Source organism: Prinia subflava, chromosome 5 (genome assembly GCF_021018805.1).
Source record: "Prinia subflava isolate CZ2003 ecotype Zambia chromosome 5, Cam_Psub_1.2, whole genome shotgun sequence".
Lineage (NCBI taxonomy): Eukaryota > Metazoa > Chordata > Aves > Passeriformes > Cisticolidae > Prinia > Prinia subflava.
In genome coordinates this window covers 32,499,933-32,527,858 of record NC_086251.1, presented here as the reverse complement: position 1 = coordinate 32,527,858, position 27,926 = coordinate 32,499,933, and the positions used below count along the sequence as shown (strand labels likewise).

General features: G+C 39.3%; 1 protein-coding gene across 2 annotated transcripts; it reads left to right on the top strand.

Moving 5' to 3' along the window:
- Positions 1 to 21: 21 nt before the first annotated feature.
- SCG5 (secretogranin V) lies at positions 22 to 27,926 on the top strand. 2 transcript variants are annotated; one of them, XM_063398816.1, is made up of 6 exons: positions 22 to 153; positions 1,313 to 1,545; positions 15,763 to 15,912; positions 18,745 to 18,857; positions 23,569 to 23,622; positions 27,218 to 27,926. In XM_063398816.1, the coding sequence occupies exons 1-6, from the start codon at positions 107 to 109 to the stop codon at positions 27,311 to 27,313; spliced, it is 693 nt and encodes a 230-aa protein (XP_063254886.1). In that variant the 5' UTR covers positions 22 to 106; the 3' UTR covers positions 27,314 to 27,926. The 2 variants fall into 2 exon arrangements, with proteins under 2 accessions (XP_063254886.1, XP_063254887.1); XM_063398817.1 differs by lacking the exon at positions 22 to 153 and adding an exon at positions 357 to 602.

The following is a 27,926-nucleotide window of genomic DNA, read 5'->3' as shown; positions in this document are numbered from 1 at the left end:
CCCCGCACCCCCGCAGCTTTGTGCCGCAGTGGGACAAAGCCCCCCAGGAGCCCCCGGCCGCGGCGGGTACCTGCGGGCAGCCCCCGGCCGTGGCTGCGCACGGAGGATGCGCGGCCGCCGAGCCGCCCCCGCGGAGCCGCGCCGGGAGCGGAGGTGAGCGGGGCGCTGCGGCCCGGGCCCCGGCAGAGGGCAAGGGCTGTCCAGGGGCGCGGCGCTGCGGGCGGCGGAGGGCAGCGGGAATGTTCTGCGAAAAGCAGATGGTTTCCCCCGAAACGGGGGCTCGGGGCCGGTGGAGCGGGAGGAGCGCGGGGCGGTGGGGGAGCCGCGCACAGGCGCAGCGGGGAATGCTCCCAGCGCTGGCTCTGCAGCCATCTTTGCTCCCAGACCTCTCCAGGTGCCTGGCGCCGGGGCTGGAGCATCTGCGAACGTGTGCCGTGGAGAAATCGGGCAGTGCGCGTGTGCTGGGGAGGACAAGGGGAGCTCGAGGGGGTTGTTTATCCAGGGGACTGGAAGTGATGCATTTGAATCAGTCTCTGATGTGAAGGGGAAAGGAGCTTTAAGAAAAGAAGCATTTTCATTAAAATCCAGCCTATCAGAAGACAGTAAGTGGTACTTGCTTTTTGTGTTTTGTCGGGTTGGGTTTTCTGTTGTTGTTGGCTCTGGTGTTTTTGGTTTGGTTTTTGTTGTTTGTTTGTTTCCTAATTAAACTACACTGTGCAGCCATTTAGTGAAAGGGATTCAAGGAAACAAACGAAACCTGTTTGCCTCAGGTGGGAAATACCGTGCGTTTGAAGTCGGAAACCTTTTGTCTTAAGGTGCAAACAAAATATATCCAGGTTGTTCGGCAGTCTCTTATTGATTTTTCAGGCAATGCAAGAGTAGAGCCTGGAAAACACAATTCCTGGATGGAGAGTTCTTGGCTTTTAGACCAGCGCTTTATAAATAGCATGATAAACATGGAGGGGTGGAGGGATGGAGGGTGTAGTGGATGACATATTCTCATCAAATGAAAAAGTGGGTTTATTTTGTTTGGCGTGACTGTTAATTAATGTTATGGGAAAATGGAAATCAGCAAATTGATTTCTGCAGGTCGCTGCTTACTATTGCTTTTAGAAGAGAAGAACATACCCACCCTGTTCCCTCCCGGGCTCCCCTCACCCGGTTTCCGGCTGGCTGGACTTCCAGCTGCCCCCAGAACCTGTGGTAGTAAACTGTAAAGCCCAATAGTAGGATCAGATGCTATTTCCACCATGTGTATAGGATTTTTCCTCCCCTCCTTTAATTTATAATTGAATTCCTTTCATTTTGACAGGATGAAAGTGGCTGGCACCATGATAACTACCTTGCTTTGCAACATGATATTTCTGCTGGCGTTTGGCTTGGCTTCAGCCTTTAGCCACAGCCCTAGGACACCCGACAGGGTTACTGAAGCAGACATTCAGAGGCTCCTCCATGGGGTTATGGAGCAACTGGGAATTGCCAGACCCCGGGTAGAATATCCAGCACACCAGGCTACCAATCTTGTTGGTCCACAGAGCATTGAAGGTAGCTAATTTCTAATTTAAGTTATGATTAATTTATTAGTATGCTTTGGTAATAATTAATGTTTTGTTTATAGATGCAGGAAGACTATCCTGAGCTTAAAGTCATAGACTTCTTCACCATGTTGTTGCTTCATCTCTGATTTAAAATCACCATCCATCTTCCACCTTCCTTAATGTAAATGATTTTGGCAGAAATAGTGGGATTTTTGAATGTAGGGGCTTTGCAGAAAAAGTTATGTTGTCTTGGCATTGTCTGATCCCTAGTGCTTCAAAACGATGGGTTTGCTAAATCATTCCTGAATATCATGTATAAATATATTACATATATATTTCACATGAGACAAATATTATCTCTAGAGCCCAAATTCCATGGATTTTTAGAAAAATACTTGAAAACCAGAAGAGATCAAGTGTTTGTGGTGCCATGTGAGATAAAGGGATAAACCTTACACTGGGGGTGCTCCTCTCCCTGTGTCCACCAGTAGCACCTCAAAGCCACGAATGCTCTCGGCTCAACTTCATTCTTTTTGGCCAGTACCTCTGATCTCACAATGTGTAAGTTTTCCTTGGTGTCAGTCTTTTATAGCTATGTAAATAACTTGAAATATTTAGCTCAAATGTTAGGATATTGAGATAATGTCTCAGTGTGTTGCTATTTTAACTGAACAAACCAACTTTTAATTTGGCATGACAGCAAGAGGTTGAAGGTACAAAACTCCAAATATTATTGTTTATGTGTGAGCATCAAAACAGGGCAGAACTCCTCAACCTTCTTCTCAGAATTAAATCAATCTAACACAGTGCAGTAAGGCTCCACAGTTCCTAAGGCTGTGTTTTCTGTTTTATCCTCATTCAGACCTACAGACTGTCCTAACCAAACAGATTGAATTGCTTTAATGGAGGCTGAGGAGGGGATTAAAGTTGAATAGGCATTTCTACCAGATAATTGCAGACCTAAGTTTATGTATTTTCCAAATAAACTTTTATAGACCTGTGTTCTTCTGCAAACTTAAATAACAGAGGCTAAGTTTAAAGAGGATTATTTGGTCTGTACCCTTTTCTCCTTTATGAATGTTCATACACAGAGAAATTGGGACAGATGGTAGAAGTGAGTCATTTTACTCTCCATTTTCCTCTTTTCCCTAGACACTTTTTTTAAAAGAGAAACCTTAGAAAATATAAGCAAGCCTGAATCTCTGGCAAATATTTAATCTCAGCTGTTTGATGTCACTTTCTAATTACAGTGGTAGGAAAATGAGACTATGCATCTCTTCGTAGAAGAATCAGAAGTTTTCTAGTGTTTGTGAGATTGAAGTAATGCTAGTTTTACAGTCTGTACAGTCTTCCACAAACAGCAGGTTGGACAAACATTTTTTTGTTTCTCCTTTTTTAAATAAAAAAATCCATCTATGTATGTAACAGAGTAAAACTGAAAGGTGATAAATTCTGTTCATTTATCATGTTTAACTTTCCCCTGTTGCTCAGATGAAGATGAATTCTTTTTTTCAAGCCTACCATGGATATTTAACAGCCTATGGAGAAACTTCTGCAAAAGCAGAATAGTTTTGTGGGATGAGTGCTATCAGGCAGTGTAGAAATAGGCAAGCAAAAGGGACCTTTGTATGAAATGTTGCTTTTTACTGAGTATTCTGTGGTGAGTTTTTCAGATAGTAATCACTCTTTCTTTGGTTTCTTGTGTGTCTATCTACAGATAGATATGTCTAAAACTGTCTGATCAGAAACTTCAGCCTAAGGAAGTGTTGTTTACAGTTTCAAGGTTAATGTGGTCTTACATAATTGAACACAATATTTTCTCATACTGCTTTTTTTTAAAAAGTACATATAATTCAGAATTTTTACCACAAGTCTATTTTTAAACATAGACCATGAATTACAGGATAGCTAATCCATCAAAACTTGCATTTCATTCTGAAAAATAAGTCCATATGGTTTTAAATAACATCAGTTTCACATTCTGAAGAATTCACCATAAGTCACATAAGTCACCATAAGTCACAAGACTTCCCATAACATATTCACACTTATCACTGGCTAATAATTCTGTGTGCAAGTGCTTAAAAATTTCTTCATGATAATAGAAAGGAAAACTAAAGGGGAAGGAAAGAAAGAGGTTTTACAATTATTAGAATGTGTCACAGCAAAGCAGGATTTTCATCATAAATACCATCATGGTAAAGGGGTAATTCACTAGCTACTCTTCCAAGCTCCTCTTCTGTCTTCACTGGGATTTTTTGCCTGACAGTAATGGGCAGCAGAGTTGGGTATGAAATACTTACTATTTATCAGAAATTCTGAGCTGCCAAAAGTGTTGACTTCCAACCACTTTTCAGACCACGGGTTTCAGTGACCAATGTAAAAATTTAAAAAACAAGTTAATTCCATGCTTGTATTCTCCTCATTAAGGCCCTGACTGCTCTGGAGTGCATTTGTTTCTCATTTTGACTAGATACTGCATCTCAGCATAAAGACAACCCTCTGTCAATTCCACCTTAATAAATCTAGTATGTTCCCACAGAAAATTGTTTTACTCAAGAAAAGGTTTTTGTCAGAAGTAGCCCCAGCAGCACAGACCTGCAGCAGTGTTGAGAGCTGTCACTGCCATCAGCTTCAGCTGAGCCCCAGCTCCAGAGGTACCACTGACTTTCTAAAGGCCGAGAATTCACCCATTGTATGTGTATGCTTGCAAGCCACAAACTGTCAGGAAAAATTAATTTTTGTGGCTTTAGAATTTGCAAACAAATTTAGGCTGCCGTAATATAAACAAGTTTACGCTAGCAACCTTATTATAATAAAATGTTTGTAAATTTGAGTGATTTTTATAATAACATCACCCATGTTATTATTATTTCCATGAATAAGAGCTTAATACTTCAATACACAATGGAAATATTGCTGTTAGTTCACAAGCAGATTTCCTGATCATGCTCATTTTCCATCTCAGCTTTCTGTATTTCTTCTGGTGTTAATCATTCTATTTTGACTTTAAAATGCTAAAAATCAGAGGGTGGATGTGTTGCAAGTAAGTAAACATGATCATTCCCATCCTTACCTTCACACCCACCCAATCCCTTCTCCCCCCAAAAGAAGTTTAGGGCTGACTTGTCTGTTTGAAATTTAGTCAGAAATATATTCTATACCAAAGAAAACGAAAAAAAGAGACACTTTTCAGAAAATACATTTAGAAACATGTGCTCCCTTTTTGAAGGGATCAGGTAGTTTTCTTGTTGACAGTTTAAAAAATTACAGCTTGTTAATTGAGAGAAATTTTTGCCTTTTCTTATGTAGAAATCTATACACATATGGATTTGGTGAGGGTTTTTTAATCTTTAACTTTGCATTTGTCAATTTACTGTTCCTTCAGCTCAGGCTGCTAAAATAGTATTAGTGTCTAGAAAATGCCTGATAGAAAGTTTAATGTACCAGGAAATGACTGTGAAGTTCAGGGAGGTGCAGAGGCAGCGTGAGCTCTCTTCCTTTGCTGGGGCTCTGCTGGTTAAATGGGACAGGACAAACCTGTCCCAGCAATGGGAATTTACTGGCTGATTCCCTCTGCTCGTGTACTGCAGCCAGAGATGGTGCATGGCATGCCAGCATGGCCAGAGCCAAATAGATCCTGTTGGAGGAGGATCAAGTGAAAATGTTTTCAGTACCTGAAAGGGATGTCTGGGGAGCAGCTGGCTTTTGCTGGCCGCTTAAGAGATTTCTCTTTCTGTACATCCCTCGATTCCAAAAAGTAATAAATTCATATTAACTAGTCTAATTTCTCTGATAATATTCACTCTCCTTGTTAATTCATCTTATCAGAAAGCTGCACTGGAGTCACTTAGCAGCATCTATAAAAAGACTGGGAAACAGAAAACAAAATAGGAGTTTTTAATGAGTAGCAGTGTTTCTGTACTTACCACTAAAATACTATGCAAGCCTTACTGGGCTATATTCAAGCTTTCTACAGATAAGAAAGGGGCTGCATCTATGTTAAAAGAGAACAAAAGAATGAAATAAAGAAATGCATTCAACAGTTCAAAAAACATAGAAGTTAAATTTTCTCTCTGGCAGGGCATTTGTGAAGTAAGAGGCCACACTTCTTTTTCTTTCCTTGCATGCTTACAATTTTGTGCCAGTATTTAAGAGGGTTTTCTGTTTGTTATTGTTTTAGTTGTTTTCCTTTTTCTGAGGAGTGGAAGTGAATAAGCGTGTAATGTGAATTTCAGGCCTATCATACCCTGCATAGGACAACAGCAAAAGTCTCACTTAAACACACGGGGGCACCAGTAGCTCATCTTGAGCAGTTTATAGCACCTCATAATTGGAAATGTGAAGTCCCATTTTCCTTTTGCAAATACCATTGCATTGTACCATAAATTCAGCACAACAGAAAGCCCCTTGTGTGCTTTGTTTGTTTGTGTTTGATTTAGTTGTTTTTATTTCTTAGAACCACTTCAAACGAAATGATTGTTAGTAAAGGTGCTGGCATGACAGCCAAAGCCTGAAAAGGCATAATGCTGTCACCTCAGTGACAGCATTAAATGATGTCTCTTAAATTGTGATTGTTTGTAGGTATAAGGAAATTTTAAAAATACAGTGCCTCTTAGGGAGGCTTTTGATTCTCCTGCAGAGACTCCTCATAGCTACTGGAAACAGGCTAGGGTTTATTTCATTGTTTTGAAAGGAAGTAAGCACATTTATTGTTTTAGAAAAATGTAGTTACTGTTTGTCAGATTGAGATGATAAAATTCAAGAGAGTCTGGAACATTATGCAAATATGTCTAGTAACAACTGGTAATTAATGGCTTGTCAGCACGGACTCTGTGCAACTAACACTCTACATCAAACCTACTGTCCATAAAATGATACACATCACTTATGCATGTTAATAGTGCCTATTTTGTTTACTAATAAGAGAAGTAAAGGTTTTCTTAGCAAATAAGTGTATTTCTTTGCTGTCTCTCCTGTATCATAGCTGCAAGACAGGTACTTATTTCCTACAAGAACAGTAAAATCTTTGTGTTAGAAAGCTGCAGAAACTTTTGCTGATGAACTCCCTCAGTGAAACCAGTGCAGAAATGACCTTTGCACTCATTCACACACTCACACAGGGCTAATGTGTGCTATGCTTATACCCCAGTGTATTTGGACATCCTTGCGTGACTACAGGTAATAATTGTAGGATATCTGGGGTGAGCAAACACGGCAGTGTGACAGCTGCACCCTCTTTGCTCCAGTTTGGGTGCTCTGTGCCAGCATCCACGGGGAGCAGTGTTGGAGTCTGGGGCTGGCTGCACAGGGCTGAGCTGGGGCACACCTCCCACAGCCAGGGAGGCTGATTTCTTTGTTATTGTGGTTTTTGGTTGGGGTTTGGTTTTGGTTTTTTGTTTTTCAAATTATCTTAATAGCACAGAAAATATGATTTCAAAATTTAATATGGGCATCTCAAATTTTTAAGATAAAATGGAAGTCGCAAACCTACAGATTTTTATCCAATGTGTAAATATCTAGATTTGTATAGATTTTACTAAAAATACCTATTTTCTTTGCATTGTAGTGTTAAGTATAACCAGAATTTGAGTATCAGGCAGTGATGCATGTCATAAGAGAGGTGCCTTAGAATGCTAATTTCTGAATTTAAAAGCTAATGACGGTGCCAAATGACAGCAGTGGCTTACAGTGGATTTTCTTTATCTGAGTGGTATGGCACAGGTCTGTGAAGAAACTGTACATAAAATGCTTACTCCTCTAACTCCACAAACAGGAAAATGTTGAGGTGGTGTGACTTTATTTTTATCAAGGAAAAGTCTTTGAAAATTGGGCCTGCAGTATCCTTGATTCCATATGAACTGATAAGCCATGACCAGCAGTGAATAATAATAAGCCAGGCTGGTGTTTGTGCTGCTGCCTGGAGGTCATACCAGGTTGCCTCGATGTGTTTCACGTTTGCCTCTTGAGGAACAAGGGCAGGATCCACAAAGGTGGTAGGTGTTACCACTGTGAGCTCTGCCACAGCTGAGCTTTGCTTGACTTCCTTGATGCCCCAGAGCTGCAGGAGGGGTGCAGCTGCCACTCCTGTGTTCTCAGTGTGGCTGGGAACATGCAGGGGGAATTCTGAAATCTAGTGTGCTTGTCAGAGAAGTCACTCAATGGAGAACACAAGAAAAAATTAGTATTAATCCCCCTTTCTTTCTAGATCTCTGTTATTTGCAGGTAGATCTGACTGAGGAACCTATTTAGATTTGAGGCTTTGAAATCTTCTCTTGACACATCCTCCACTTGTGATGGCAGGAGAGTGTGCAGGCATCGCATACCTCTGCTGAGGAACCAAGAAGATAAAAGTGACTCCAACTCATAAAACCTCCTACTAGCCACTGTTACATTGTACAGACTGCTGCTGCTGCTATTCATAAAGTCATCTTTAAAAGATGCCACCAAAGGAGAAAGAGTCCCATCTCCAGCAGCTTTTGGGAAAGAAAGATGGCAGGCCTGTAGGGATTTTGAATTAAGTAGATTGTCAGGTACCTAAAGGTAATTGATCAATTAGAATGGAATTTGTAGCCACAATTATTCTTTGTACATGTTAGTAGAGGGACAAATCCAGTAGGAGAGGTAAGAAACCTGAAGAGGAGAGGGAATATGATAGCTTCTTTATTGTCTGATGCTTTATAGTAACTGTGTTTTCTGATATTGGCAGGAGGTATAGAGAAATTGAATATGAATATGTAAAATTCCATCTACCATTGGAATATGGTCCCAAAGTATTTAAAAAAAAATCTGTGAGTGAAGATTGGCCAAATTAAGATGAGGTCTTGTTTTCAAAGATTTTTTTTCCCTGCTTGTCTGTCAGGAGGAGACTGAGGGGAGACCTCACTGCAGTTACAAATTCCTTATGAGGCAGAGAGGAGGGGCAGGCACTGATTTTTCCTCTGTGGTGAGCAGTGACAGGGCCCAAGGGAATGGCCTGAGGTTGTCAAGAGATTGGATATTAGAGAAAGGTTCTTCATCCAGAGGGTGGCTGGGCACTGGAACAGATTACTCGGGGTTGTGGTCACTGAGGTGAAGAAGCTTCTGGACAATACTCTCAGACACATGGTGTGAGCTTTGGGGTGTCCTATGCAGAGCAAGGAGTCAGACTCGATCCCTGTGTGTCCCTTCCAACTCAGCATATTCTGTGAGCATGCCTTTTTTCATTTGTTCTCAAAATCAGCTGCATTTCCCATGCTCCCACCTGAATTTTAAATTAACTTACTGTAAGAAAATACTTTTAAGTTTACTTGGTTCTATGAAGAGATACTTCAGAAATCTAGGGAAAGAAGAGACTCTTACTCTTCTTGATTTTGGTGTTGTGCCAGGAGATAGGATCTCTGGCACTCTCTGAAGGTATCCAGAGCTTTTCTCCCTGTGCTTGCCCATGGTGTGTGTGCTCAGCAGTGCCCTCAGCTGCAGGGATGAATGAGAGGAATGTTGTCAGCTGAAGAAGCTGGTTCTTACCCTTGGGATGCTTTAGTACATCAAGTTAGCTGACCTGAGTCCCTTTTGCAGCACCAGAGAGCAGCGTTGGGCCTGGTGTTACCCACCAGGGCTCTTCATCTCCCCACTCTGTTGCATCTTGGTTGTGTGCCAGTGCTTTTATCCAAGTGCAAAAGCAGCCTCATCTTGACTGGGGAGGTTTTGCATGGCAAGCCCTCTGCTTTTGGAGTTCTGAGGTAATACTGGCTCACCAGGGCACAGGCTGGAGCCTTCTAGCTCTGCACTGGGAATGCTCACTAGGAGGTCTTTGGAGGCAGTGGGGAAATCTGCCTTGTAGCAGCTCTCAGACAGGCATGGGAAGGTTTTAAACCTGCAGGAGAACCAGCTGGCACTCCATGAGCCATCTGCATGGAAAATGGCATTGAGAGAATATGAATGGGGAAATGAACACACATTTTCTGAAGTTTAGGGGAGCAGTAGAGGCAAAACGTGGATGTTCTGGATATTTCTGGTGCATCCAGACTGAAAGGAGTATTTTTTTCTGAATGTGTTGACACGATGGAGAATTTGGACTTCTCATGCAGCTGGTGTCAAGTGAATAAAGTGCCAGTGAATGAAGTGTTCCAGTCTTCTGTTGGCACATTTACATTAATAGGATTGACACAGTGTCCCATCCCTCGTGGGATGAAGGAGGTCACTGTTCTCCCTTGGTTGCCCTGTTTCCCAGAACCACGGGGTGCACACGTGCTCAGTAGGGAGGTTGTGCTGTGGCAGTGACAGGAGGGTGCAATTTGCTGGCTTTGTTGGTTTTATTTTGTTCACTCTGCTGGTGTGTGGTGGCAAGGCAGGGTGGCAGGGAGGCTGTGTGCTGCAGGATGCACTGTGTGTGTGAAATGGGTCAGCTTATCCACATGGTGACGTGCAAAAGGCACTGCTCAGCTGAAGCACAAGTTAATATCCTCCATTAGGGGACTGTTCAACCAAGGCAGGCGTAAGAGTTTGCTTTTTTTTGCTTTGTCAGCAAGTGGGCTGCTGGGTTTTTTTATTGTGTATACAATTTGAATAATAATGACATACAAGCTACTGTTATAAATTAATTGTGAGATGCATGGGCATTACTTTGGTCCTAACCACTTCACAGTAAGAGCCTTTTATATCTTAAATATTTATACTGTTTGTATTTAAAATATTGGACAAAACTGAATTATTTGCTGAAAGCAAGGTCAGTAATTGTGCGATGTGTGTGCTTAAGGCTTAAGAAAAAAATTGTCCCTCTGCAGAGAAAAAGAAAATTAGTCTTTATAGTTTTAAGAAACTTTGTGTCATTAAATAGAAGACAAGCTGACTCTGGAATCTGGGATGCCTGAGCATGTATAGCTGCAGTGTTTTTGTGTTTCTCGAGGCATGCTCTTGAATGGTTAAGGATGTTGGCTAGGTTTGCATTTTTCCATTCTTTGTTCTCCTATGCTTTTTCTTCTTTCCTGTTCTCTTATTTAGCAGCTTCTGTGGAATAGACAAAATGTCATAATTTATAATTTTTTTCAGTTCTTCTCACTTCTGTCAGAAAAAGGATTTTTCTGACATTTTAGTGGTAGTTCACAAAAAAATTACTTCGGAGCATTCTGACAAGTTGACAAATTAGCTGAGTTATCTGCCACACACTGGGACACCAATTGGTTGGAAAAACCCTTTTTCTGACCCAGAGATGGGACTCCTGAGAGGTGTTTTAAAGACTTTTATTCCTTTTTCAGTCTCACAAGAAGGGTGAGATGTTACAATTCATGCCATCACAGTCAGAAGCCAAAGTATTTCTTAATTACAACACATTGTAAGTGTTTTTGGCCTATCAGCTTTTGCCATACAATGCTGCTAATCCTTCTAAGCCAGTCATCTATTAAAATACCCCACGCGGGTCTTGCTAAAATACATATTTCATAGTTCTGTTTCTCCAAAATACCTGGTTTATTTGCAAGGTCATCATTTGAAGCTTGTTTCTAGTTCAATTTCTGTCACAACAATGTCTGTCCTATTCCATGGCCTTTCTAAGTCAGTATACTTTATCTCAAGGTTTGCTCACAGATGCACAAGACTATGTGAGCCTTCTGTCAGGCTTCAAGAATTCTCTACAAATCCATTTCCCACAACTTCCTGTGCTTAATCAATTTCAGCAAGCAGGATGGGACTCTCTAGGATGAAGCTAGCAGAATTATAATTACCAGCAGTGGGGCAGTAAAGCCTTTAGAAGTGTTAGAAAGGGTAAGGAAAATGTAAATTCATTCTCTGCATTCAGGATTTTTTGAGAGTTTACATGATGGGTAGTCTTGCAGATAATAAATAAGTTAGTGGATGGTGTCCCAGTTTAACATAGAAGAGCACTGGGAAGGATTCTGTCAAACCTGCCTTCGACTGGGGAGATGTTCCTTTTGAATGTGACAATGACACAACAAATGTAGCTATGGCAAGATTACTGGGGGCGAAAGTGCAGGAGAGTATGGGAAGCTGACACTGTCAAAGGGAAAAGATGTGTCTCTGATTTGTTGAGGAGACACTGTGAACAATCTTGAAGATTTTTCCCAGTGATAAGAACAAGTAGTCCAGATTACCAAAAGATTTTGCAAATTGGGACGTATGGTATTACATCTCTGATTAATATGAATCTGCTCCCTCAGGAACCTTGGGCAAATGGGATAAGCTATACCAGGCTTCCCTTGCAGCTCATGCTTCTTGGAGTTTGTACAGGTCAAGATAAGAGATGTGATTTTTGCTCAGGGAGAAGATTCCCCTGTGAATCTGTGAGGGTCTTGGACACACTGAGGCACCTAGTGTGACTCACTGAGTAAAGGGCTTTAACTTGGGATTTGGGATTGATTTATTCGCAACACATACTCAGGATCCTTCCTATTTTGTATCTCCATGTTAAGATTGGCCAGACTGCCTTTCTTCTGAATTGGTAATGGGGGTAACTCTGTCTTCACTGTGACATGGGAAATGGTTTCAATGAGACTGAAAGGCACATTTGTCCTCTTGTTTCTCTTTAATGTTCTGCAATCATTTTTCACTTTTGAAAATCCATTCTCATTGACTTTCTTAAGCTGACTCTTCTGGGGGACAACTCTTGCCTGTTTGTATGTGACATGGGGGATCACTCTCCATAGATTTGTTCCCACTGTGCTTTACACTACCAATAGATGGGTAGCAGCAGCTAAAACTTCAGTGCAATAACAGCATTTTCAGTGGATGTGTTTGATCAGAAAGAAATTAGTTGCTCTTTATGTTTTTTATGGCTTTTTTTGGGGTTTTTTGTTTGTTTGTTGTTGTTGTTTTTTGAGTGGTTATGTTGTCTGCATAGGTGGGAAACCCATACAGACAGTATTGCTCTTCTGAAGAAATGAGCTGAAATGTATGCACTTTAAACTTTTAATCATTCCAAGGATCTCTAACTCAAACTGGTAAAATACTTCTCCAGAACTATAGTAATGGTGAGAGGCATTGTTCTTTTTTTGTTTTCCGCCCTGCAACAGTTCGAGACTAGTGCTAGATGACTATATATATGTATATATTTTCAAAGAAATTCAAAGCTTACTTAGGACAATACTGATCTTAGCCCAAGAGGCCTAAACCTCTAGTTTATGCTGTAGGAATGTGAAATACTTAATAATAAATGCTCACAGAAATCCTGCATGTGGAAGGGAGCTGATTGTTTTGGAGTCTTTCCTTTGCTAGTATGTGGCACAGAAAAGCCTGTTCATATAAGTAAGGAGGTATGGAAAAAACCCATAGATTTATCTAGCTCATCCTTTCTCAGTACACGGGTGTTGTCTGTACTGCTCTGGAGTTTTGATAGTCCAAGTTTGAATAATTTAACAATGATGTGTCTCATGATTTCTCTGGATAGGAAATTATGAAAAATGTCTTGGTATTTAGTTGTCTTTTTCTTTCAGGCTCTGCCTCAAGGTTCAAGAAACTTATCTTCTGCTATTTTTGTAGCTGACTGTATATGTTTTTATCTCAGTATTTTGACTTGGTAGCTGCAGTGTATTTAATCCTAATATGTTTTTTTTAAATCAGTAATGTTATAATGCCAAAACTAAGGCAACTAATGAGAGTTACAGTACATTATACCCAAACTTCTTCTATTCATAGCATTTCATTTTTATTACTGTAGTCTTTGCTGAGTGCACTATTTATCAGAGTTTATAAGGGATGAGCTTTGCTGATGCTATTAAATCACTCAAGTGTGCTAAATTATGGCACCAGAGCAGGTGCTATTGTCTGCAGCTCTTTCAGAAAGAAAGGAAAAAACCCTCAAATGATACTGGACATTTATACCTAAAGGAAACAATCCTTTATATTAATATAAAAAGATTGGTTTGTAGTCAGTCAAGGCAATTCTTGGCAGTTGGTTTAAACTTACATGTGTATATAGCACACTGGAGCCTGCTAAGTACCTCTGTTTTCTTTATGGATGGAGCTGTGGTGCCAAGAGGTCTGCACCACATGCAAGCACAGATAGGCTTCTATCTGATGGATTGTCCCACAGTGAACCACAGTGTATACAAGATATTCAAACTTGTATTGATTATGTGGTTCTGTAGTTTACAGCAGAATCACAACCTGATGCTTTTAAGTACATACATGTAATCAATCTTCATCTGAAGGGACTCAGGACAAAAGAAGTATTTTATGCTATATATTAGACATTGTATTAAATTACATTAGATTAAATGTATATTATACTTTGTTTTAACCACATCACCATAACATTATTGTGTTATGAGCATCATCTTTGTGTGGACTATGGACTAAATGTATAATAAAAGTTCAGAGTGGGTGTAATGCTGTTCTGGTTTTAGTACCAGGTCTCGTGATCAGCTACAAGTGAAACCCCCATATAACAGAGATGCATTTTTTTAATAGGGGTAGATTCATGTTTGTTATGTGTCTATAAAGCTTTTCTGCAGCACTGCATTAATGAATAAGAGACTTGTACTTGAGGAGGAAAATTAGCACATTGATTAGATTTTAGTCCATTGTGTAAATAAAATGAAAATACATGTGCTTATAGACTAATTTGCTTCTGGTACTATAATGCCATCCAAGTGATGCAAAATTAAGTTGCAAAATTTGCCTCAGCTGCCATTTCTAAATGTAGAAATTGATACAAAATATGAATTTTGTATTTGAGTGCCTTCTTTTAGGAATTTCTTCAAGTGATTATGTTAGTATACAATGTTTGGCTGTATAAAAGATTATTTAGGCTGGTAATGTTTATTTGTAATTTGGGACAGGAGTATTTGAATGATTCTTTTGGAGCAACTTTCATGTTCAGAGGCTTTATTCACGTCTTCTGCATCTATGAAAAATACATAAATTTAAAATAAGACTACTTGGTGATAATATGGTGATTTTGCTGTTTGCCCAAGCAGTTGTGTCTGCGTTCACTCTTTAACTCATATTTTCCAATTGTTCAAATTCCTTTTCTCCTCAGTTCATTGTTAGTAGAATTTATATGTTGACTGTATGTTGTTATCCCTCATTATATAGGGCTTAAAAGAAATAATTTCTTTGCTGTCACACAACCATTTCTATTGCTGCAGTGTGTGTGGTGACTGTCAGGGAAAAAGAACATGCTTGAAACTTTGTATTTGTCTGAAATTCAAAAGAATAGTGTACAATAGTATTTTAAAAAGTCCACAAGCAGCTGGGGTTTAGCCTGTGGATGCATTTGGCCAGTAAGGCATGTAGAAAGGATCTGGGACAGATAATTATTTGTAGAGGCATAGAGAGAGAGAGTGGCCTGAGCTTTGTTCCCAAATCTTTAGTGGAAGACCCCACTTTTCAAAGGCAAGGCACCCAGCTGAGGTGTGTGGGAGGTGGCCACAGCACACCAGTTTTGGTGCAGTTGCCCAGGCAAGCCCATTGTTGTCCTCTGAGTTACAAAACCTGCTGCACAATGCTGCTGTAACCCTGCAGCAATGGTGCTCTGGGTCCCACAGGGAAAGGGTAATCGTGTATGGAAAGGTGCCAAGTCACTGACTGGGATGCTTTGGAACACATGGACTACTGTGGAGGTACATGTGAGTAAGAATTCCCATCAACAACAATGATTCTTTACCACTTTTCATCATTACAACAGAAAATGCAAATTTACATTAAAGAATTGGTTTAATTTAAAAATAATTTTTCTAGGTGTACACAGCCAAATTTGCTAGAATACCCTGGGTCCCCAGAGACCTTAATATCTTAAGCCCTCTTGGGACTTAATTTATTAATGTATTTCTAGGCTGTGCAGGTAGTATTTCTTTCTACAGTGTCACTAATATTATCTTCTTGCCAAGATTCTGTCTTGCTATATCTTCTATTGTTAGCTGGTGTAATGAACAGTAATAGTATCAGTGACTGAAGATGATTGGCTTTAAATGCATCAGGTTTCATTATTTCTTTTTCTTCACATTTTCTTGCCTAAAACTTTCACAGTCAAGGAAAAAAAACCAAACATAAGACTAATAATATGTGGCCAGTGCTGTTTCCTAGTTTCATCTTTAATTATCTAAGTTACTGGATTTAGGTCATATAGTTGTGTTTCTAAAAGAGATGCTTGATTGGATTTGTCTCTAAAACAATTATATATGTATAAAGAGAGTTTATATTTTAAATTGAAGCCCAGATTGTTTGCACCAGCTGAAGTACTTACACTTTTAATCTTGTAAAAAGATTGTGCATCAATTGTCTTTGCTAGGTGGTGCACATGAGGGTCTCCAGCACTTGGGTCCTTATGGCAATATCCCAAACATCGTGGCTGAGCTGACAGGAGATAACGTACCAAAGGATTTCAGTGAAGATCAAGGATATCCTGACCCTCCAAATCCCTGCCCTATTGGAAAAACAGGTAATTCAGCTGCAGCCTTTGTACCTCTGTCTTCACTGTACATATCTTTCAGCACTGTACGACCCGTGATAAGAAATTAGGGTGTTTTTCATTCTCTGCTCCAGGAGAAGAATTGTTGAGGAATTAGGTGTTGTAGTGTTTCAGATGAGCTTTTTTTTCCCTTTTTTTTTTAATTACTATGTGCACGTCCTGTATTGCTGTATGATGGATGAGAAGGTCACATGGAAGAAATCATCTTGACCTCAGAGTAGAAGAGTTAGATTTATGGGAGCATCGTGTTGCTGAGGGAGTTCATTTTTAAGATGGCCCCTGAAAAAGTTATTCTGTCCAGATGAGATTTACCCTTACTTTAGAGACTTTCATTGTGCCAAGAGGAATGAAGCTGTCTGCCCTGATCTCCAACCCAGACCATGAGTCAATATTTAAGACACCTTGGCTCTGCTCCCCGTGTCTTTACGGCTCGCTGAGGGTGATCAGTGCCAGGACAGGGAGCGGAGCGTGGCCGTGCCCGCGGCGCTGCGCGCGGCTGGCGCTGGCGCAGGGCACGCGGAGCCGTGCCCGGGGTGTCCCGCAGCGCCGAGCCCTGCCCGTCCTGGCACACACCCAGAGAGAGGGGACCTCCTTCCTGGTACTGGAGCCAGGGAACGGCTTCAGTACTGAGAGCTGTAGTAAAACACCCATCGGCCGCCTTGGGAACTGGAACCGGGAATGAGCACTCTATTTTTCTCTCATTTTTTATTTGTGAGCTAAGAGATCCTTTCAAAATGTTTTTTGTTTAGTCTTCTTTTATGTTATTTGGATAATGTGGAACAGTTGTCTGTATTCTTATTTAAAAATATTCTAACTAGCTTAGAATTCATCAAAAAATAATATTTGTTATGAAAAGTTTTGTGAAGTGTTTTTGCATTTCATTCAAAACTTTGACAAAATTTCAAATAGTCTTCCCTTCCTGTTTTCTATTACAGCCCATTTGGTTATGATGCCTTCATCTCTTCTGAAAAAACTACCTCATCTTCCAATTTGTTCACTACAGCTGTTGTCTGACAAGTTGCAAATGATGGGTTTAGATTTTCTCACACACACAAGCACACGCGTGTACTTTCTATCTTCTGTGCTTGCCCATTAGACTTCTATTCATGATTAGGTAAATAAGCTAAAAACGTGGCATCCAGGGAAATGCCTTAAAAATCTCTTCAAGTTTTCTTTCTTAGGTGAAATAAAAGTTGTTAGCTAATACAGTCAGATCTGAACACATGGGGAGTTTGCAGGGAAGTGCTGCCTGCTCAGATAAATGGCTCTGTCATAGGTATGCTGTGAGTGAAGATACTATCTGCTAGGATTAGAGTAAAATGTTTTTCAGAGCCTTAAATGGAAATTCAAGTGGTGACTGTATTATGCATACAAATTACCAGAGGCCTTCCTCAATCAGGTCTGTGGATTTGCTTAATGGAAAACAATTTTTTCCAGTCACTGTCTACATATGCACATTCCACAGCAGGAATACATAAGCCTGGAGCACTTGAGTTGAAGACTTTTGGATTAGCAGTCGCAGAGGACACCCATGTGTCCAGCTGCCCTTTGTGTTTTCTGCCAAAAGACACAAATGCTCTGAGGTCTACTACACTTTTGTTGTCACCTGTTTCTCTCTTGATATAACGTTGTCCCTGATGAGACTGAAATGATTTCTAAGTGTTCTAATAGTTTCTGAGTTACTTAGCCAGTATGAAGAATTTTCCCCTGTTTTCTCTTGGCAATTTTATTTTCTCCCAATCCCGGCAAGAAAAAAAAAAAAGCTGGATTTGCTGAACTCAGAATAACCTCCTCAGGTCATTGAATCAACTCAGTTTTAAGTCTTTACTGTTTCCCACATCTGAGGGAAAAAGATAATCCATCTGCAAGCCTTTTTACATGATGACACACAAGGACAGAAGGGAAGGTGCACAGGTGTGTGCTCTGGAGTGCCTGTGCTCTGGCAGATGCAGCTGTTTGCATGCCCAGCATCATGCCCTGGCTGGTAGGATCTCCCTGGGTATATCTGAGAGGAGCTTGGACTGCAAGCTCCCCATGCTGGCAAAGCACTGGGAGCACCAGGAGCAGACTCTGTCCAAAAAGCTGCTCTGGCCTCAAGTGGCTGAAACATTGTTTAAGCTAAAGATGACTTATTTTGGTAAAAAGACCATAAGCTGATTTTGAAAAGGGTACCATCTTGATGTGACACTGTCTATAAAACCATCTGTTGTGGTTTAAGGAGGTTTCTGGACCAATCAGATTAGTTATCAATCTACAGAAATGTCTACATCATAAAACTTCTGCTACACAGCATTTTTATGAGCTCTTACGATGCAGAAATGATTTTCAGCCAGTTTGAACAAAGTAGCAAACCAGAAATGGAGCTCCAGGAAGAACTACTCAGTGAGAGAAATTCTTTTTCTGCTCACAGCACTTTTTTTACCATGACCCTCAAAAGTATTGCCTTACCAATTTCTAGAACTACTTGTGAGCATTTAAAAAATAAAAAAAATATCCCTCCTGAATCAGAACAGGATGCAGTTCTAGGTAAAATCAAGTCCAATAATTAAAAGCAAAACATAAAGGAGGGAAAGAGCTTGGAAAATAAATTCCTTCCATTTTCATGAAGTTGTGAGGATTTGAGTTTTTTAAAAAACAAATATGTTCCAACAAATTTGTTTCAAAACAAAAAAACCCTAGTATTTTCTAGTCATCCAGTCCTTTATGTTTTTAATTGCATGATTGCATTTAAGAAGTTTGCTGACTAATGTGGCACATATTGTGTGTTTCAAAGCTACTAAGCACTCAGTCTTGCTTTTGCAGTTGACGATGGATGTCTAGAAAACACCCCAGACACAGCAGAGTTCAGCAGGGAATACCAACTGCACCAACACCTTTTTGATCCAGAGCATGACTATCCCAACAGGGGCAAGTGGGTGAGTACATGCTTCTTGCTTATTTTTGTTGCAGGTGAAACTGGGTATTGTCTGCTGTGTGGGACACTATGAAACCACGAGGACAATATTGTCCTAATGCTGGAAAAATTACCACCCTAAGGGAAACTTCTTAAAAAAGGTGAACTTGATCTGAAAAATAGAAATAGTGCTTGTGATAGATAAACACCCCAGAAAAACAGAAAGTAGAAATCCTTGTTCTATTACCTGTCCCAAAGCATGACAGCTTGGTAAATGAAAAAAATGCATTTTAAACTACAGTGAACATGTTGCCAAAATTAGTGCACATCTTAGGATTTCAAAACATAAGATGGCCCTAATCTGAAAGAACATCCAGGTTCAGTGACTATTCTCTGTTCAGCCACATATATAAAAAATAGAAAGAAATACAGATAGACAGAGTTCAGCAGCTTAAAACACCTTAAAAAATCTAGGATCAGACAACTTGCTTTAAGAAATCCCCCCCACCTTTAGGATTTTGGAGGACTTGATACTGCTTCTTCCTCTAGTCAGGTTATGCACTGTATTATATTGAAAACCTATTTGACACATCACATATAATAAACACAGTGAGCTACACTAAGGGCAAAAATCTTGCTCTGAGCATACAAAGACTTTAATAACTGCAGCTAGACTCTTTCTGCAGGCTAGAGACTCCAAAGAAAGCTCTGCCACTTAATCTTGGATTACATCAGTTAAAATGTCCAATCCCAAATCCATTTTCAGGCGCCAGGAAAACAATAACAATGATCATAATTTATGCTTGTTGAGCAAATAATGAAATCTCATTTTACATTGTTATAACACTCCATTTAAGATTGCACTGAACCAGTGCTCTGTAAGCATATATCGATAAATGGACATGTTTGGCAGTCTCTTCTGCTGCTGTAATTTTGAGACAATGAATCATCTTCATAATCAAACCAGTGTAAGATTTATAGTCTTAATTACTTATGCGAGTGCTAAATTTCTGGAGAGAATCGTGCCAAAAATCCAAATTCTGGAAACTTGTTGCATTCTAAGTAATTACCATCTAAGGTTTTCATTTAAAAAACACCAGATGGTGAACTTTCTTATTTATGCCAGATAAGGCTGTTAGTTTTCTTACTATTCATGAGTACTTTACTTTCATAATACCGTTCTGAATACTACAAAAACACTTCTGTAAATCTTTGGCCTATAGTAATATTTCAAATTCAAGCAATATGTACTGTGTTGTCATCAGCAACATATATACTTAATAAATGAGAGTAAATCATTAGTGAATCCTAAGCTTTTTTGTGTCTCCATCCATCACTACTAATTCAGGGGAAAAAGCTGCTCATGTATGGATTAAAACACTCTTGGGTACTAAACAGTAATCATATCTAGCTGCAGCTTAGCCAACTCCAGATCTTTTTAATTAGAGATGAAACAGCTGGTCATGTGCAAGAGCAAGTGTTCTGCCTAGATGCAGGGGAATAGCCCTGATCATCTCCTACTTGCATATTACTACGTGGTAAAAAGATAAATACAGCGGTATCTTTTGGGGGCTGGGTTTGTTAGTTTTAATTCTCTGGGTAAATCAGGTAAGCACTCTAAAAATTAGCTGCTTGAGGTCTTATAAAGCAGAGCTGAAGTAGATCACACCTCTTAGGGCACTCCCTGTCGTCTGCATTAAGTTGTAAACCATGAACACAGCTGGCTGTGGGCTGCCCCGTGGGTAACTCCTCATCCTCCAAGTGCCCCCAGCAGCTAAAATTCCCTCTGCCCACAAGCAGTTTGTTCCTGCTTCTCCTGTTGAAGAGCCTAGGACTGCCTGCCCAGAGGCTGTGGTGGCTGTGTGCTTACGGACTGTTTCCACAGCTCTTGCAAGCTGAGTGGGCACCAGGCAGGCATCCCCAGCTGCAGCCCTTGCAGCCAGCATCTCCTGGACCCATGGAGGCTGGCACGTGCTCCCAGCTCTTGGGGGAGCTTCTCCCCGGCCTTTCCCCACCACCGTGTGGTTGAGGAAGTGTCACAGCTCCCAGTGACTCGTCCTTTCCAGGAGCCAACATGCATTCCTTAGTGTAACCACAGAAAAACCCAGATCACATTAGCAGGTCAGAAAAAAAGGACCTGCTTGTCCTACTGGGACAGAAACAGACTGGCAGGTTGGCTTGTTTCGGTGACAGTCAGTCATGCTTGCAAAGCTGTGGGACCTCTGCAGTATCCTGTGAATAACAGACACATTTTAGAAGGGTCATGCAAGTTTAGAAGCTGTGCAGCAAAGTGTAGGGTTATGTAGATGCTAAATGCTGTGTGTAAATACTGCTAATACATCTGCAGATACAAATATATAAATTATAATAAATATATACTGGGTTGGCAGTGGGAAGAAAGGGGAATAATTTTCCTGTCTTTGGGACAACTCCATATATCGATATGCTGGCCTGTGAGAAGTCTCTGGAACAGACTCTGTTTATAGAGTGAGATCCACGGCTTGTACTCTCCTCCCCTCTGCTCATATGTGGAAAACATAGAGGGGACAGTGGAAATCGTAGGATGAATGACTTTGGGAGTTTTCTATCCCTGTGTACATCTATAGTTTCTAAGATTTTAGGGTTTTATCCCCTGTTCAGACTTCTCCTTATAGGACACAGACGCTTTTGGAGTGTGCCTTTCTTGCATCTTGCAAATTGGCTCTTTAGATGGTTTGAAGAAGTGTTGTTGCCATCCACTTGCACAAAGATAATTTGTACAAATGGATGCCTTGCACAAAGGATAATTTACAATATATGATTTACAATCAAATCTAAAAACCTCTTACATATTTTGTTGGTTGAAAGCATTTTAACTACTGATGTTTTTTCACCCCAATCCCAACCTGTAGTACTCTAATCCAAGTAGCCAAGAGGATGCAAAGGAGGCTCCAGGAGTGAGGGAGAAGTAGCAAATCACATACAGCATGTCTCTACATGAGGTGTATCTTTAACTGAAGAAAACTCTGAGCCTTCATTCTTAACAACCTCTCAGTGAAGGATGAACACTTTCTGGGCAGATTTTGGTGTCTGATGAGGTCAGGCCATTACGCAGTGGAACAAATTTTCGGGATTCCTGTTACACAAATATGCTCATAGCTCATGCTCCACAACCATATTTGCTTTGTACTCCACATAATGCTACAGTAGTACTTAGGGTCTTAAAACATTCTAAAACAGACTAAACAAAACACAGTTTCCTTGAGCAGGAACAGTGCAATTGTCAGGAATTCTTCAGAATGACAGAAATGCTAGCTCTGGTAGTCCATGAAATTCTTTTTATTTCAGAAGCACCCTTTTTCCACTCATGAAAGTATAAGGTCAAATACTTTACAAAGAGAAGCTTTGATGGTGCTTTGTTTCCTAAGGAGAGTAATTCATGCATCCTTGAGTTTCTTTAAAATGTTAAATTGAAGTTTTCCTGAAGTGAGTTCACATAAATGACTAGCCAAGAATGTCCCCCTTGGCCAACTTCATCTCTGTTCCCTTTTGAACAGCTCAGACAAAATAACTGAGGCTGGACGAGCGATAGGCCTTGCGAATTTGAGGTTTAATGAACACAAGTACAAAACAGACAATTTTGGCAGATTTCACTGTAACACTTGAAAATGTTTGTTTTTTCTCATATCAAGGCTGCAGAGAGAGTTAGAAGTGTTTGGTGAATTTGTCGCATGCTAGAATTACACTTTCTATTTATATAATCAATGTTAGGTCAGTTGTTTATAGCAGAATTAATGGCCTTGTTTATATAGTCTTCTGCTTTTATACATGTAATTCTTCTCTCCTTCAATTTTCAGGTTAGGGTTTGGTTTTGGTTTTCTTCATAACAGAGAATTGAAACAAAATGTGTTGAACATGTGTGTGTTATTCCAGACTTTATTAGAATTCACTACTTATAAGAAATACAACAATATGTGGATGCACTTATGTAAACTATGGTCAGAGGGGGTTTTTTGTGTTGGTTTTGTTTTTCTTTTTTCTTTTCTCATCATCATAACTTTCTCTTCTGCCAAGATGTTTCTGGCAGTTTTTAAAAGGTTTGCCATTAAAAATGTTATAGACCAAATGGTTTTTAGAAACTTTATTGAGGGCACTACTTAAACAAAGGAAGAGTTGGCGCTGAACTCCTTTCAGCAGAACTTTGCACTGGGAAGTGTTGATGTATCTGGAAGGGAATAAGCAAAGACAGCAAAACAGTAGGAATGACGCCTATTTCTGTTTTTAAAAGGAATTAGAAAATCCCTCGTAAAGCAAATATTTTTTGCTCCTGTTCTTATGTCACCTCAAATGTATAGAAAGATATACCAGAGGCAGGACTTCTGCTTCGTCTCCCTCACATTCTTATTTTCCTTTTTCCTTCTGACTTTCCTCAAAAAAAAAAGTATTTATGTATTTATACTGTGTATCATGTGATGGGGAACATCCAGACTATACAGCACGTACTTGAAGCACTTATTGCCTGAACATGGGGGATAACATAGTGGAAAATTACTGGTTTTGAATTGTTGATAAGGCTGTGACTGCTGCTGAAGATCTGCAAATACTAGTAGGAATATACTAATACTTATTTGTGGTTTATTTCTCATATAAAACTACATACTCCTCTAGACTTGATAATATTTAATAGCAGAAGTAGTATTTTAATAGAAGAGTGTATTGGATTTGATGGCTATGTTGATTTTTTTCCCTTCCAGAGCAAGAATTTACTCTTTGAGAAAATCAGTGGTGGTCCAAAAAGAAGAAAGAGGGTAACTATTGGAATATTTCATAGCCCCTATATAATCTAGAGACCGAATAAAAATTTAAACTGTATTGTTAAAATGAAGACATAGTCTAATACATCCTTGTTATATTTTAGATTGTGTATAAAGTCAGGGACTCTCTGTGATAAACTACTACAGCCACCTTCAGGACTGAACACTGGGTACAAGATCTATTTCTCAAAATAGCCTCTTACTTTCAGAAGATACACTTAAGTGTAGAACATTATAAAACTTCATATTATCTGTCTTTTAAAATTGATCCTATTTGCTTAAAGTCATTTAAAGTTATTTAAATATCTCTGAAACAGAATTTGAAATTTCCTACTAAAAATATTAGTAAATTTAATTACCACTATCTATGTGTGTGAATATATTTTTGGGCGTAAATAACACTAGAGGTGGTTCTTTATCTGATCTCCCTCAAATGAAACTTATGTTTCTGTGTCCCACTTGCTTGAAAGATGACAGTGAAAGGGTTCTCATTGTTCTGCTGCTGTAACAAGGAAGGCATAGAGAGATTCTGCACAGTCTGCCTCACTACTCTTTTTTTGGTAAAACGCTTTCTTTTATTTAAAAAAAAATCACTTTCAGGAAGAGTCGACGTCTTTAGCTTTGCTGCTGGTGTATTATTTTTACAAAAAGGAACAGTCTAGCTCTCTGCCAGAAAGTAGCGTTTCAAAATATGACAGCAGAGTTTACATTGTAAATGAAGTAAATATAATTTAAAGTAACAAGCATAAGTGAAGACTATTTATTAACTCTCAAACTTTAGGTCTTTGCTAGAAAGGGAGAAGATGAGTTGATTTCTTCCTGATTCAGACATCACTGGCAGTTGACACTTCAACCATAAGTTAATGATCTGACCCGAGCTTAGTATCTGCTTCATGCTTACATTTGATTTTTCAGTTTGTTAGCTGAAAAGTAAAAAAGTGTAGGCACTTGACTTTATTTTTAAGTAAGTAGAATTTATTCTGGAAATAATTCAGCAGAATATTTATTAATAGCTAGAACAGCATGTTAAAGTAGAATCCACGCAACATACACATGAGGGAAACAAAAGAACATTTTCTTTCTGTGAGCTGACTGACATAATTGGATACAAAAGAAGTACTAGCTGAAGACCCTTGACAGGTGGTATGGGGTAGCCCAGAATTTTGGAAGTGAATTGCTTTACAGCAGACTTATTTACCCAGCACCAACATATCACTTAATGCTAAATTTATTAGAATTTAATTTATTTTAGGGTAATACTGTAGTGATTGCTAATGCTTTAATGAACAATCCAGAATTTCCACTTTATCACCAGAAGAGTAACCTAGAACTGTCAGCAGCAGAGTGTTTTTCTAGAAATCAAAAAGTCCAGTGGATTCCCCTCCTGCCTTTTGTGCTCCCTGCCTCTCCTCCATGCCTTTCTGCACAGACATGGTTTTGGGGTCTGGCAATAGATGGATTTTTTCCATCTGAATGTTCCCATCTGAGGTAAAACAAGTCCTGTCTAACAGTGTAGGCAGTAACCCTGTTGTGTCTATACAAGGCTCTGAAACAGTCACAGAGGCACTCTGGGGTCTAGAAAACCACATCTTCTAAGCACATGTGTATATTGATATATTTAAATGTACCTCTATCAGCACACGTGCAAGCATGCCTGCATATAACCAGTGTGTAGAGTAAAGGGATGGATTCACCATTTGCTGCTGTGTTAGCTTCTCTGCAGCACTCACACTGCAAAGCAAGGAGCCTTACAGTGACATCTCATTTTAATTAGCAAATCTTCCCCTTTTTTAATTTCTGTGCTTGCAGCCAGCCCTGTCCAGCAGTGTCAGGACCACTTCTGTGATCCCTAACTTGCCATGGGCTCAGAGCTGGATACAAAGGTGCTCGAAAAGTTGCATTGCTTTGAATTCTGCACAGCTGCATAGGATTAAACATATTTCAGTCAAATCAGCCAAAGTGTTTTGCATTACATTTTGTGTTTTCTTTTGTTGGTTAACAAGGATTCAAAATTTTATGTGGTCTCATTCTCTTCTACTTTATTTCAAAAAGTAGCAAGCAAGTACTATTCCAAAAAAAAGACCAATTAATCTTCCTAGGAATCTTCAAATAATTCCTAGAAGTTTATGCAAGAGTTGAGTTTCACTAAATTAACATTAAACAGAACTTCTTTAAACAAACACAAACAAATAATTTACATACATCTTATTTCTAACAATTTAAACCTTTGGAGTTAGTTTGTTTTCAAAGATACTTCCACATTCATTTCTGATTCTTAATATTTTTATGTTTTTACTTGCAGCAGGCAAAACACCCAAAACTCAACAGATGTAAGCAAAAGAGCTGCTCTGACTGAGTATTAATGATAGCATCCACAAATCTGGAGAAACCCAAGAGCTTAAACTTGAGGACAGATAAACCCCAACCAAATGTTTTCCAGAGATTCAACAAAAATTTGGGAAAGCTGAAAGTAAATATTTCATATCCATTCTGATTTTTTTTTGATTTTTTTTTTAATAATTTTTATTCTTAAGTTTTGGTGAAAGAAGCAGAGAAATATCTCAAGTAAAGATTTCTGTGATACAGTCAGCCTGAGAAGAATCAGGAGATACTGGAAAATTCACATTCCTCTGAAGTTTGTCCTTGGACAAACAGTTTTTATTGGCATCAAAAACCTTCATGCTAAAATTTTTGACTGTATCTGTGTGGAGGAGACAACATAAACTTGAATTTTGCTTACACTGAAACTGTAACAGGCCAGAAAGCAGGTGTAAATTATACTTAATACTGAAGCTCCATTGAACTGTTTGCCACTTGCAAATACAGTAAATAGATTTTACTCCATTGGTATAGATAAAACATAGGCTTTCTACGTTACTCCATCTACGACCTCCTAGCAGTTTTGAGGCAGGATCTGTTCAGCTTCACATTGTGCTGCTTGCATGGTGCAAAGTGAAGTTAAACCCTCTCCAGGAATCTTTCCAGCATTCCCTTCTTCTGGCAGTGCTATGAGAGCCATTTTCTATGCCAGAACCTTGTTTGGCTCTGCTTCTTTGCCAGCAGTTTTTTATCTCAGCATCAAGAGAGGAAGCAAGGAGGGGTTTCCTGGAGAGGAGACAGGCTGAACAAGAGGCTTTGGTCAAATTGTTATTGTGGTCTCTAATTCTTGTCCCAGCACAATGTCCATCAGGGGCCAGCCAGTGATTTAAGCTGAAGCTTACCTGTACTTCTGAAACAAGTTCATTCCTGCCTCAAGAATTAGGGAGTTAGAATTGCTTCTGCTTCCCTGCTGAGCTGAGGAAAGGAGTGGAGCAAAAAGGTAGGGTTTAATTCAGATCATTCTATATTCCTGATAGTCCTCCTTCGCTTGTATTCCTTTCAGTGGATTGAATTAAATTCTTGTGCCAAAGAAAAAAAATTAGAAACAAAACACTGATTGACTTTTAGATTTAATTCCTGGAAGCAGTTTTTTCCCAAATCTGTAAATATCTGACAGATAAGAAATACATAAATATGTTCACTTATCCTAGTTACCTTTTTATCTGTTTCCCTGTTTCTAATAAGTTTAAATAATTTTAAACTTTTTCAGAGTGTGAACCCGTATCTGCAAGGACAGCGACTGGATAATGTTGTAGCAAAGAAGTCTGTTCCACAATTTTCAGATGAAGACAAAGATCCTAAATAAGTACAATAAAAATGAAAGATAAAAACTCATGCCATCCTCCTCTAGATCATATATAATTGCTTATATATAATCTATTGCTTATATATAATCTATTAAAATCCTTGTGAATGGCAGCATGCTTGTTATTTATATAATTGTAGATGAAAAACAGCTGTATTTATAACAGCATGTTCTCCTAGATGATAAAAGTATGGTTCTGCTTTTTGTTAAGTTATGGTAAAAGGACATTTCTGTTGTTTTTATTTTAGTCACGGAGCAAACTTTAAAAATGTTAGTCATGTTGATAGCTAATGTGAGGTAAATGGTCTTAATGAGAAGCTTGTAAATAGGACGATGAAAAAAATGCCAAGTCTGACTCCAACATTTAATCTTAAATGTTACTGTGTTTGACACATGAAAATTATAGTTTTATGTTTTGTTCACAAATATTGTTACTTAGCAAAGACAAAGTATTTATTTTACGCAGAGAATTTTGGCTTTTGGTCCATTTTAATAAACATTTAAGCAATCTACAAGGTTTGCAAAGTGACATTTTCCAAAATATTTCAGAGGCTCGTTTGACTCTGTTATTGCTGTGCAAATTTAAAAATTAAAGAACTGCTTTTTGACTGTA

What these genes read in the sequence shown, in the direction of transcription:
- SCG5 (XM_063398816.1), top strand. Translation starts at nt 107, where the DNA reads ATGCGCGGCCGCCGAGCCGCCCCCGCGGAGCCGCGCCGGGAGCGGAG. An exon ending in GAGCCGCGCCGGGAGCGGAG is followed by an intron (nt 154 to 1,312) that starts GTGAGCGGGGCG and finishes TCATTTTGACAG; the next exon opens with GATGAAAGTGGCTGGCACCA. An exon ending in CTGCCCTATTGGAAAAACAG is followed by an intron (nt 15,913 to 18,744) that starts GTAATTCAGCTG and finishes TTGCTTTTGCAG; the next exon opens with TTGACGATGGATGTCTAGAA.